The 12022-nt window shown below is 37.6% G+C and overlaps 2 protein-coding genes and 1 long non-coding RNA gene across 4 annotated transcripts in view; 2 read left to right on the forward strand and 1 right to left on the reverse strand.

Annotated features, from left to right (window-relative positions):
- Positions 1-9164, reverse strand: part of LOC103510364 — an 11235-nt gene extending 2071 nt beyond the window's left edge. The window contains exon 1 of the long non-coding RNA XR_541417.3: positions 8199-9164. This is a non-coding gene — a long non-coding RNA (uncharacterized LOC103510364). The remainder of the gene's footprint in view (positions 1-8198) is intronic.
- Positions 1-10902, forward strand: part of LOC103510365 (popeye domain-containing protein 3) — a 13423-nt gene extending 2521 nt beyond the window's left edge. For both annotated transcript variants that reach the window (XM_008475016.3, XM_026824426.1), the window contains exons 2-7: positions 3305-3568; positions 4620-4757; positions 5226-5407; positions 5715-5951; positions 9335-9487; positions 10723-10902. In XM_008475016.3, the coding sequence (XP_008473238.1) occupies positions 3436-3568; positions 4620-4757; positions 5226-5407; positions 5715-5951; positions 9335-9487; positions 10723-10887 (1008 nt within the window). In that variant the 5' untranslated portion in view covers positions 3305-3435 and the 3' untranslated portion in view covers positions 10888-10902. The remainder of the gene's footprint in view (positions 1-3304; positions 3569-4619; positions 4758-5225; positions 5408-5714; positions 5952-9334; positions 9488-10722) is intronic.
- Positions 3848-12022, forward strand: part of LOC113467924 (blood vessel epicardial substance-like) — a 10934-nt gene continuing 2759 nt past the window's right edge. Inside the window, exon 1 of the mRNA XM_026824430.1 lies at positions 3848-4619. Coding sequence (XP_026680231.1) covers positions 4508-4619 — 112 coding nt within the window. The 5' untranslated portion in view covers positions 3848-4507. The remainder of the gene's footprint in view (positions 4620-12022) is intronic.

Raw genomic sequence — 12022 nt, forward strand, 5'->3', positions numbered from 1 at the left:
ACGTTAGGAAAAAAGGAAAAAATTTCAAAAAAAAAAAAAAAAAAAAAAAAAAAAAATTGAAAGATCCAAAGCCGCGGGCATGAATTTCACTTTCAGCGAAAAATTTCAAGGTAGAAGTTCAAATTTTTCTACCCTCCTCCTCTCATTTTCCTCTTTATAATCAATACAGAGTTGTTCCTCCTACCAAGTACCTTCCTACCTCGGTACTTGTGCAAAATTTGCAATTTGCATTGCTTCGGAGCAGTAGGATTTATTGCGCACATTCAGGTCTAGCCATGTAGTGCGCAGGTCTGAAACTTCCTGAAATGAATTGCAGTTTCCATATGAGTCATTAAAAAAAAATAATAATAATAATAATAAAAAATAGATTTAGCAGCGCAATAATACAGATTATCAAGGTCAGTAGATGTCTGCTGCACTGTTGTTACCGTTTCACGTAACAATAGTTTAAAATAGGATTGGACATGAATTTCATGTTTGAATATGTGGAATAAAATTGTGGACCTTCAGACCTTGTTAGATACTCGGGGATACTCCCAGTTTCACGTTTATAACCGAGGGAGTTTAAACTCCATTTAAGGTGAACTCTTGAAATTTTGGAAAATTTATTGAAATCAGCCAATCGGGTTGTTTAATCCGAGAGAGAGAGAGTTAAACAGAGTTTAAACTCACTGTGTGGATCCGGCCATTAGTCCATAAAAAAAGGTGTCTCCTTCTTTGTTTCAACCTTCATTTTCCTTTCTACTTCAGAGTCTACGAATCTATTCTGTAGAAGGTATTAGAGTCTACATTCTGTCTGTAGGTATTGGGTACACCCTTTCTTCTAACCTCCTTGGGTACACCTTGAAATGAAACGATACCTCCTTACCTACACTTCTCGTAGGAGTTCTCAGTCTGTCTGTATTTCTGTAACACAGTAGCCACTCTAGTTCTACACGGTAGAATATTTTTTTTATTAATATTTATTAGAGTGTGCCAACATTGAATAATATAATGTTATATACACTCGGTAGAATAATGATTCCTGGTTTATTCCGTATATTTTCGTAGGGATGATATCGTACACATTTGGTAACAAATCCTGTCTATTTTGTGAAAATGGGAAGACCAGCTCTCCCTAGCCTGATGTTGATCAGACTCCAGAGACCTTTGATGTTCCTTAAAGGTTGTTTCATTCCTTATGCCTTTTCATGTACCTTTTTTCCTTCTTAATAGGGACATTTTGATGGGACTTTCATCCTAGTACCTGGATATTCTAACTCCTTCTTCGTCTTATTTTAAGATTGTACCTTGATTTTTAAGTACCTTGGAACCGCTTTCGCAATACTTCAAGGCACATTCTACATCCATGCCTATCTAGGAACAAAAAATTTCGGTCAGAAAATTTCCGCTCTGGCCGGGATTCGAACCCAGCACCTCCAGGTTGAGAGTTAGTGCTCTTGACCACTCGGCCACAGAGGTGGGCTATCCTCGACAAACTCAACTGTACCTCAGTTTGAGATGTACCTACTTTGTGTTATTGATTATGTCTGGTACTCATGTCTGGTCTGAGAGGTGGGAGCCTGTGTAGCTCACGTCATTCTGTACCTAATCTATGGGAGGGATAGGGGGGTTTAGCCCTGAGACCTGGCCAATTTAGAGGTGCCACCTAGCGTTGAATTTGCGCAACTTTTCTGCTCGTCATGAGTAGGTATGTTTGAAATATTTGCAACAATGTGCAGTAGATTTGTACAGAGGGCACTGGTGGTACTTGTTTCACTTGTTTGGAATGTAATCGCGTACTGAGTAGAATGGAAAATTAAGATACGGAATGAAATTAGTGCTGGATAACTGATGGGGTTAGAGCTTAGAACTTTAGAAGGAAAGAATTTTTTTATCACTCAAGTGGGTACATTATTTAGGTTGAGATGATGAAATAAGAAGTGTAAAATGAAACCTTAGGTCCACAAAATACTGAAATGTACCCACCCAGACTTGAGTAACTCGGACATTGAACAAAAGAACTGGATTGAAGTATAAGTAATGTAGATCTAGGTAGGTAATAGAAAGTAAAAAAAAAGCCAAGAAAAATATGAAATTTACACTAGACTACCTACCTACGAAGGTAAGTGCTCATATAGAAATCAATACATTATCAATCTACTTTCCATATTAGAGGATAACGAAAGTAAAATTGCCTACAAAATAAAAGAAATCAATCAAAAATTTCAATAACAAATTCGGGAAATCACAGCAACAAATAATACAGGTCACAGTTATTTCATTGCGCATGCGTGTGGCAGGCAGCCATTGTGTTTTGAATGGAGAGTGTGCGAGAGAGAAAGAAAATACTCCCAAGGTCAAAACTACTACGGAATTTACTACGAGACTAGCACTTGCTTTGAAGGTTGTTGCCCTCACTCTACGATTGTTGTGTGGGATTTTTCCCGTATTGGAGGGAGGGAATTCATGTTAAAATATCCCATCGGACGGGGGAGATTTTAAAATTGTAGGGATTTTCGCAGTGATTTTGATTTTATTTTATTAGACCGATTTCGTTTGTATATTTTCGGGATTGCTTCAAATTCTGACATTTCTGATCTCTCACAAATTTTTATTCAATAACTTACTTTAGATTGAGGTATTTAATGCATTAATTTGTTTTTGTCTATTTTCTAACTTCTTATCTACCTATTCCTATTCTATTGGGTCAAATAAAAGATTTGACTTTCAAATATTTTTACTTTCCTTATCCTATAGGAAGGAAAGTAATGTAATCGGGTCAAAAAAAATTTTCAAGTAAATCAAATAGATTCCCATTTGTTAAATCTAATCTATCGTCCGCCACTAGAATAATTCGAAAAGGAATTATGAAGATAAGACATTGAGATTACAGTACTGTTACTGTCTGCGTTCCGGCGGAACATTTGATTTTTGACAAAAATACGGATTGTTCCGGGAAATAACGTACGGTTGGCAACCCTACTACCTACAATAAATTTGTAGGTACCTCCCTATAAGCTATACCTAGCAGTTCGTAATTTTGGTCTTCTCTGGGGATCGAAACCTGAAGGTAATCCAGACAATAGGCCCATGCTGGCCATTCTTTGGTTGAGTGGAAGAGCTCACAGTGTGAGAATCCTACCCTATAAATCATAATAACAATAATTAATAATAAACATGCTCAAATTCATAGGAAATCGAGGTACTCTTTAGGCTTAGGTACTACCTGAAATCTCAATGTGGCTGGCATACTAAAGTTTCCGGAGAAAATTTGAATTCCAGGTTTTCAAACTCCCGCTAAAACTTTTCCTCTTTTTCTCAGGAACTCAAAATGAAGCCGAAATAACCCGAAGTACCCTCCTCCTAGCAACAATGTAAAAGCGCAAGTTCTGCCTGGGAAATCAATATGGAACTCCCTTCAGGAAAAGCATTTCCCTTTTAAAATGCCAAACAATGGCCGCCCGGGTAGACCCTTCCGACGAATTCTTGAACATTTCTTCTTTCTTGTATGAAGATTTCAATTCGACATTGATCAATCATACATTCACGCACAACTTTACCAAAAATGGATCCATCATTACAACAGGTAGGTGTTTTAGAGCGGTAACTTTGTGCTTTTGTTAATAATAAAATAATGCTTCTTAAAACTAATCTTCATACTTTTATACCTAACTATAAGAATCAATTTTGACGCTAATTTTTTGTTACCTTTACATAACTTTTTTCTTTCTTTTTTTAGCTATTTTAAGCTCATTCTGAGTGTATTTTGAAAAAAGTTGGACCAACTTTTAAACGAGAACTAGGTATAACTAATTATACCTACCTACTTGTAATTTTATTATGCATGCTCAGTAATAGATTTCTAAATTAATTTTAACCCTTTACTATACTGTTTTGCCAATAACTTGAGACCCATGGATTTTAAACATTTGATTAGCCCATGTGTCTCTCTTAAAGGCTGTAGTTGTAGCTCACCCTTAAGTACAGAATTGCAGATTTGTAGTTGTAGATATCTCATGCCAATTTTAATAAACTGATATTTTTGATGGAGGTATACCTAATTAGGTACTGCACTACTGCCTACTTCTTTCTCGGTCAATCATTCTTGACTTGGCAGTAATGAATGACAAAGGATGACAGAAATGCGGTGCTGTTTAGCACAAGTCTGCTAATTTCTTCAGGTAGGTATCATTTTTTGTGATGTACTACAGACGCTACAGTTTTGACGCATACCGTAGTTCAATTGAGTTTACGAGGCTGAGTGCACCCGCACCACAAGCAAAGATTCGAAAAAACTTCGGCTCTCCCGGGAATCGAACCCGGGACATCCGGTATGCAAGCTGAGCGTGATACCCACTCGGTCACGGAGGTTACTCTGCTGTCCACATAAAGTTATGTATAAACATAGGCGATCGGTCGCGTCGATCGACGAGGTGAATCTATGTTGTCGAGGCAGTGTGGACGGTTCAGTCGACATCAATAGACGGCCGGTCGACTATGTGTGAACACACCTTTATATATCCCAATGTACGAAGTAACTACCTATGATGTACCAATTTATTTTATTTTTCGTCATTCTTTTTGGAAAGCATTATTTATTTTTGGTCCGATTTTCATCCCGTTTTCTTCCTTCGAAGGTCTATTTGGATGGTGTCACAACTGGAAGGAGTTTCAGCATTGGCTGTTCAACACGGCCCATCTTTTCTTCTTCATATCCTACGCTCTACCAACCAACCGCTATGGTCTCATCTGTATGCACACATTCCTTATTGTTGGTAAGTGCCAAGTGACGTGACCCAGTCATTTCGAATTGTACCTTCATAAAAGCACTGATCCATTTGCAACTGTATACACATAAACTGTAAAATTATACAAGGCCTTGGTTAGGCTTAGGGGGTGAAGGGACTTTTCAGTCCCATCCCAGCAGGATAAACAAGGTACCTATATTATACTCCCACAAAAACACAAATGTGAAAAAAGGCCAAGTTCCTATCCAAAAATGTCAGTCAACAAAAGAGGAAAGATCAGAAAATTAAGGCCAAGTCTGCATTCCCAGTTTTTCGTGTCAGCTGAAAGTGCTGAATCTCAATTCCTTCAACCTTCTCTCAATTTCAACTTGGCAATGTTTTTCCTTTTGTTTTCATGTTAACATTTGCGTGCTTAGGCCGGAACTTGGCCTGGCGCACTGTCATGTGCCTACATTCCATGTCCTATGTATTATGTATTCTATTCTTTCTCCTCAGGCTTCTCATTTCTATCATCCTGGGCATGGAGAGTAGCTTGTGCCCCCGACATATTCATTTGGAATCTGTTCTTCATAAGCATCAATCTGTTTCAACTGATCTATGTCCTGTATCAATCCAGACCGGTCAAGTTTGATCCCGACTTTGAAGAAGTCTACACCAATTTGTTTGAGCCGTTCAAAGTAAGTAGCGATCATATTAGATCTCAGATTATAAACTCACAATAAAACGCATTGGACCATTAAATGTGTATGTATGTATGTACATATAAGGAGGATCCTTTCGATAAAGGTTTTTCTTTAAATAGATACCCATAATGTTAAGGTGATCGGCGAGATAAAACTATGTTGTTGAGGTAGTGTGCCGTGTGGACCTGTCAGTCATCGCCATTGATCGATGGCCGGTTGACAATGTGTGGACACACCTTAACATTACATCCTAAAGAAGGGAATACTGACGTCTCTTGTGTGCCTTTCCCTAACTTTACAGGTGTCCAGGTTACAGTTTAAAAAGCTAGTCAATGACCAGGTCATCAAAACCCAAACTCTACAACCCGGTGAGGCTTATGCCGTCCAGAACATCACTAGAACAGATCGGCTGGCATTACTACTGACGGGGAAAGCATATGTGGCCCAGGATAAACAATATTTGCATCCCATAGCAACGGGAGAGTTCCTGGATTCGCCAGAGTTTGAGAGTAGAGCCAATTCGGAAAACAAATTCAAGGTAAATAGTAGTAGGTACCTACCTACACTTAGTTGACTTGGTGCCTACACGTAAAACGTACTAAAATAGGGAGCAATAGGTAACATAGCAGAAATTTGTACATGAATAAATAAATCAATAAGTCGATATCCTAGTTACCTAGTACTTAAATAAAGATGCTCATGGCGAAATGGACCTTTAATTGCTTTGCCTCTCATTCTTCCCATCCTCAAATGCCCAAGAGTGAGCAAGGTATAAAAGCCCCATCTGACGTTTACAATTTACATGGGTGATTGGGAATGTCAAAATGGGAGGCGAGGCCAAAAAGTTTGAGAACCACTGGTGTAGACCTAGACGATGTGCGATGCTTAGTGATGTGATATGTACCGAGAATACAGAATACCCACAGAAATTTTAAAAAAGGCATTAATTTGCTTCTTCTTCTTCTTCTTCTTCTTCTTCTTCTTCTTCTTCTTCTTCGCCTTTTCCCGTGTACAGACGGGGTCGGCGTTTTTCGTCAGCCCTCAATCAGCCCTAACTAGGGTGATTGCTTTGGGCTGACATTTGGTTTTGGCTACAGAATTTCACGAGGGGATGCCCTTCGCACTCAACCTTTGCTATTTCTTTAGCAAAGGAAATTCAGGCAGGTATACTCACTGTTTATAGTCCCCCAGCCAGACTAAGCTGGTCTACTCCCTGTTTAACGTCCCCCAGCCAGACGGTTTAACGTCCCCCAGCCAGAATAATAATAATAACTCTTTATTGTAATAAATAACAAAATTACAACAGGACGTGATTAGTTCTATGCCGTTTGAATTCGTCGTTTTCCTCTATTGTCTTTTCCATCTACCTGCTTTAAGCGCTCCACTATGTTTTTAGCCTTAGACCGAACAGGCTAATAGCCTCACAGATATTGTGACTATTACTATTCGCCTGTTAATACTTTGTTTCATAATGCGCATCATGGCAAATAGTGAAACTGTTTTATTAGCAGGGTACTTGTTTGCACTTTTTATCTACTGACTGAAATTTTGAAACAGGATGTTTCAGTTGTTGTTCCCTTCCTTGCCCCATAATGTGCTTCATCATTTTAGCTATCCAATTTTAAGGCTTGAGTTACCTACATTAGATCAGATTTCTTGAGGGACTGAAAATCGGAGGTACTTTCAGAAGTGTTACTGCACAAGTGCACACTTGCGCAAGTAGGTTTCGTTGAAGTATAAATAAAGTTGTACAAATATGAAATTTTAACCAAGATAATTCCACGAAAGCAGTAAAAAAAAATGGACAGCATTAGGCAGAAAAGAAACAATCAAAAGGGAATTGCTCTTGTGGATGGTTCTTTTCTGCTTAGGTAATGCTGTCCAAATAGAAGTTTTAGCCTTGCTTTTACGGAGTACCTTACGTAAGAAGGTGAAAATTTCTCAGAAAAAAAAAAAAAAAAAAAAAAATTGAAATGAGTTAAATTTGTCCCTAAAGTACGCAATGTCCAAAATTTTGGACAAGATATTATGAATACAAGGTAGGTACACATTTAGGCTGAGCTTTTAGGACTACAAAAAGGGTCCAAAATTTTGAACTCTGGGTCTTTGGCCTTTAGCCTTTAGTTAGAGACTAATCTCTAGTCTCTAGTCCACTTCAAAGTGCTCACTTCAAAGTCCACTTCAAAGTGCTCACTTCATCACTTCAAAGTGCTTTTCTGACTGAGAAAAACAAATCGACTACAAAACAATCTACTAAGCTACATATGTACACAGATGTCACATTTTAATACCTAACTGTCAATACAGTGGGCAAATAGGAAATAGGTGTAATGAGGAAAAACTGAATATGAAACTTCGACAAAATTGGAATTGTCAATATTTCATTGATTTATTTTAATTATAGGTACGTATTTCATAAGCAGGAAAATGAGCTGAGCAACATTTTTGATTATATTGATAATTTACAAGAGGCTCCCTAACAGGAAAAATAAAAATAAATAATATAAAAAACAAGGCTTTCTACTTACCTACGTACAACAATAGTAATTATCTATCAATAGTAATTTATGTTAGGTAGGTAGCTATCTATTTTTATTTTATTTTAAAAATAATTCTAATTGTAGGTAGGTATTATAATTATGTTTAAAAGTTGAAGAAAGAAAACTTTAAAAATAAATAAATAAAAATTCTTACTAAGCTACTTACGAAGTGATTTTTTTTCTTTTTTTCTAAAAAAATATTTTTAATTCACAGACGAAATTGATGTTTGTAAAATAATACTTACGGCCTGGTGGATACAAAGTTACGCGAAATTCCAAGTCAAAGACCGTTTACGACAAGGGTTCAATGATCTCAAATCACATGTTGTCAGTATTCTATCCTTGGATTTTTTTTTCCTAATTTGGCTATTTTGCTATATTTTTTTTACTTGAAATAGAAAGAGGGGGAAGAATGGTTTTGTCTATTGATGACGTCACATCACTACGTCATTAATTATTCAATGCAATTGCACTCTATTCTAGACGAGTTCAAAAACACAACGAGGTTTTCATTGAGATAGGTCGGGTACATGTTCTCCCCTTGAATTCATGACCTGCCTCAATAATGGACTCGCCCCACCATTACCTTACTCAATACAAAGATGTTTGCGCAATCATAGCATATTCAATTCCATGGAAATTATCACTAGTATTGTCTGAAGAACTTCTTTGGTTCAAAATAGCCATGCACCAAAACGTCATCCTAGCTCACACTTTGGAATTAGGAGTTTATGTTTCCAAGAGGTTTTTCTGATTTTATTCAATTCTGAATTCTGGAGGGGCAAACATTTTACATCCAATGTTCTCCCACCACAACACAAAATGCACTTTCTTCACCTCCAAATAATTGGTCGGGGATAATGCTAGTTTTTATTAAACTAAACTCAGCCAAGTCAGTCAGTCTGCATTAGTCGCTCTTTGAAGCTTAAAAGTACTTTAGAGGTCTCTACAACTACCGCCAAGTGTCGATTTCAACGAGTGGGCAAAAGGAAGACTGAACAAATAAAATACTAATAGCTAATAATCAGAAAGAACCTAGATCGCCGTAGGTAGGTACTAAACAATTATACCTACAAATCCATCAAATAAACTAATAATTAGCTAATAAGAGAGTGCAATCTCTATAATGAGTAGGTAGCTACCTACTAGGGTTGCCAACTTTTTTTTCGGCATATACGGAACAAACTGGCAAAATGGTGAAAAAATACGGATTTCCCGATTTTTTCCCGGAATTTGGCTACAAATTTTACGAGTGGATGCCCTTCGCACTTAACCTTTGCTATTTCTTTAGCAAGGGAAATTCAGGCTGGTATACTCCCTGTCTAATGTCCCCCAGCCAGACGATTTCGTCTTCACTACCCACATTTCCATTATTTTCCAGGTATCAATCATAGCTCACACAACCTGCAGGATAATGTACTGGCAAAGATCAACCCTGGAGTATCTGTTTGTCAAGGAGACCTATTTGGCGAACGTCATGACTGTTTTGGTAGCCAAGGATATCACTACTAAACTTTACGCCATGAATAACAAGGTAGGGAGAAGAACAGGGTTGATTTCAAGTGAGGTAAAGCGGTATTTTACTGTCGTATTATTATTATTATTATTTTTTCCAGTAGATGGAACTCCAACTGCTCAGGTCTTATCGTCCCGAAATCGAAGAGAGAAGGAAGACAGGATAGGAGAAAACCAGTCGTTTCCAGAACGAACCTTATCCCTTCAGGATAAAATCCGCCCCGGGTGGGAATCGAACCCGCAGCCAAAATTTCACTCAGAAGCCCCTCTTTCAGAAAACCATTTAAAATACATACCTAAGCGTCCCATGGCAGCCAACGTGGTCATGCTATACAAAGAGGAAAAATTCAAGAATTTAACAAAATCCATATCCAACCCTGACCTGAAACCTGAAATGAAAATACAGCAAGAGATTTTAAGTAGATAGAGAAGCTCAATAGCTCAAAGGAGAGAGAGAGAGAGAGAGAGAGAGAGAGAGAAAGAAAGAAAGAGATGCGTTGAGAGAGATAGGAGATTTAATGAGATACCACAGTCGGAAAAAGTAACAAGCTCAAAGGAAAGAGGAAGAGAGAGAGAGAGTCAGGAAGGTAGATAACATAGAGTGAGATAGGAGATATCACAGTCGAGACAAATGCAAGGGAAGAGTAAAAGAAAGAGATCGAGAGAGAGAGAGAAAGAGATACATAGAGCGAGAGAGGGTAGAGAAGTGCAAAGGAGAGAGTGAGATAGGAAATAATCACAGAGCAGAGACAAGTTCAAGGTCACACGACGCGTCATTTCGAGTGAGGGAGTGAGTGAGAGAGAAAATCAGAAAATATTTGAATTTCTCTAATAGTCCATGCAAAATTAGATAAAATCGGAAAATAATATTTTTAAATTTTCCTTAATAGTCCATGCAAAATTGCAAAATTAGGTTGTTTGTACTTGAGCGATTTTTTTTCTTTTTAAGAATAGGTATAAGAATTATTGTTAGGTATTCAATAATTCTATTCATATGCCTATAATCGCTGGGCTGTGGGCCTACTTTTATCAATACCAAATCTTAGGTTCGCTTTCAAGTAAAATAAACGATTGCCAGTCTGGTTAGCTTGGTTGGATGGTTGGTAGCGTGTCTGCCATGTAAGCGCTGGGCCACGGGTTCGATTCCCGTCCGGAGAGGCTTTCTCCTATCCTGTTCGATTTTGGGAGTTACAGTTTAGCAGTTACAGTTGTCTCTATCAAACTTCTTGAAAAAATAAATATTAATGATTTCAGATCATGACTGAGAAAGGATCTCATCTAGATATTCGACTGCCTTGTGTGACGTCAGCCATCAAATCTAAAGAGAGAAGAACATCCATGCTGAAAGCTGTGAAGAAAAATATTGCCATGGAAAAGGTTATAAATAGTTCGCCTGAATCAGGTTGGTTGAATATTTAAATCCCCTCTGAAATTATTCTCTTCGTAGGTGTTTCTATTGAATCAAATAGGTACTTTCTCATGGGTTCTTACACTTCTTACAATCTTACCTGTAAAGCAATTCCTTGTTACCTAGGTAAGTGTAGGTACACAAATCATTCCAGCCAATAAGGCTAAAATTTCTCTAGTCGCCTGTCAACTCATTTAGATATGCAATACGCCATACAAACATTATCAAAACCTTTTTGTACCTTTACTTACGCTCTAAAAGGCCCAGTGTCGAACGTCCTAAAAGCCCAGCGTAAAATGACCAAAACGTACTGGAACAACTAAAAATGTCCTTATTTGAACAACTAGAAGAGAGCAAAATTTTGGCCGTGGATATTAATCTTACAAACCAGTCAAGAGCTCTGGGTTTCTAGGCCTACAAATAACTTGTGCAAAATTTTGGATTGGACATGAATTCCATGTCATAGACTCATAGACCTATAACCATAAGCCTACAAGCCCCCCAAAAAAGTCTTTGGGACTTTGAAGGGTACTTGAATATATAATCAAATTGGCTGTTCACGTCGCATCCGCCGGGGGTCGAAATCACCGGCCCACACTATTTAGATAAACTCGATCTTTTTATTCTGTATGAACTTTTAATATTTAAGGTCGTCATCCAAATTGTGGTAGCGACTGTGGTCTAAATAGAAAGTCTAAAATTATATAACACCTATACCAATACGTATGTATAAAGATTAGCAATATCACAATACATCCTTGTCTTCAGGTGTAAGAGATGTTCAAGTGTCAATTCAGTATTGTTTCTAGTGTGTTTATATAACTATAGTCGTAGGATCAGACGATCTATGGAGTTTGTGAAGTGTTCGATACTATAAACCATCCATTACAAGGTCAGGTCAAGAGCTGTAGTTGATGAATAAAGGGCGCCATGAGTCTAGCTAGACCGACGACTATCGCACAGAACTTCTCCTTGGTAAATGTCGTCGGCATCCTAACGTTCAGTATCCCCACCTAAAGAAAAGGCACATAAACCTAAAGAAGTGGTCGGTCGAAAAAGAGCTGAACTTCGTTGACTTTATTATTATAATTATTATTATTATTATTATTATTATTAATTATTATTATTATTATTATTATTATAAGT

The sequence above is a fragment of the Diaphorina citri genome, unplaced genomic scaffold (assembly GCF_000475195.1).
Source record: "Diaphorina citri unplaced genomic scaffold, Diaci psyllid genome assembly version 1.1 scaffold590, whole genome shotgun sequence".
NCBI lineage: Eukaryota > Metazoa > Arthropoda > Insecta > Hemiptera > Psyllidae > Diaphorina > Diaphorina citri.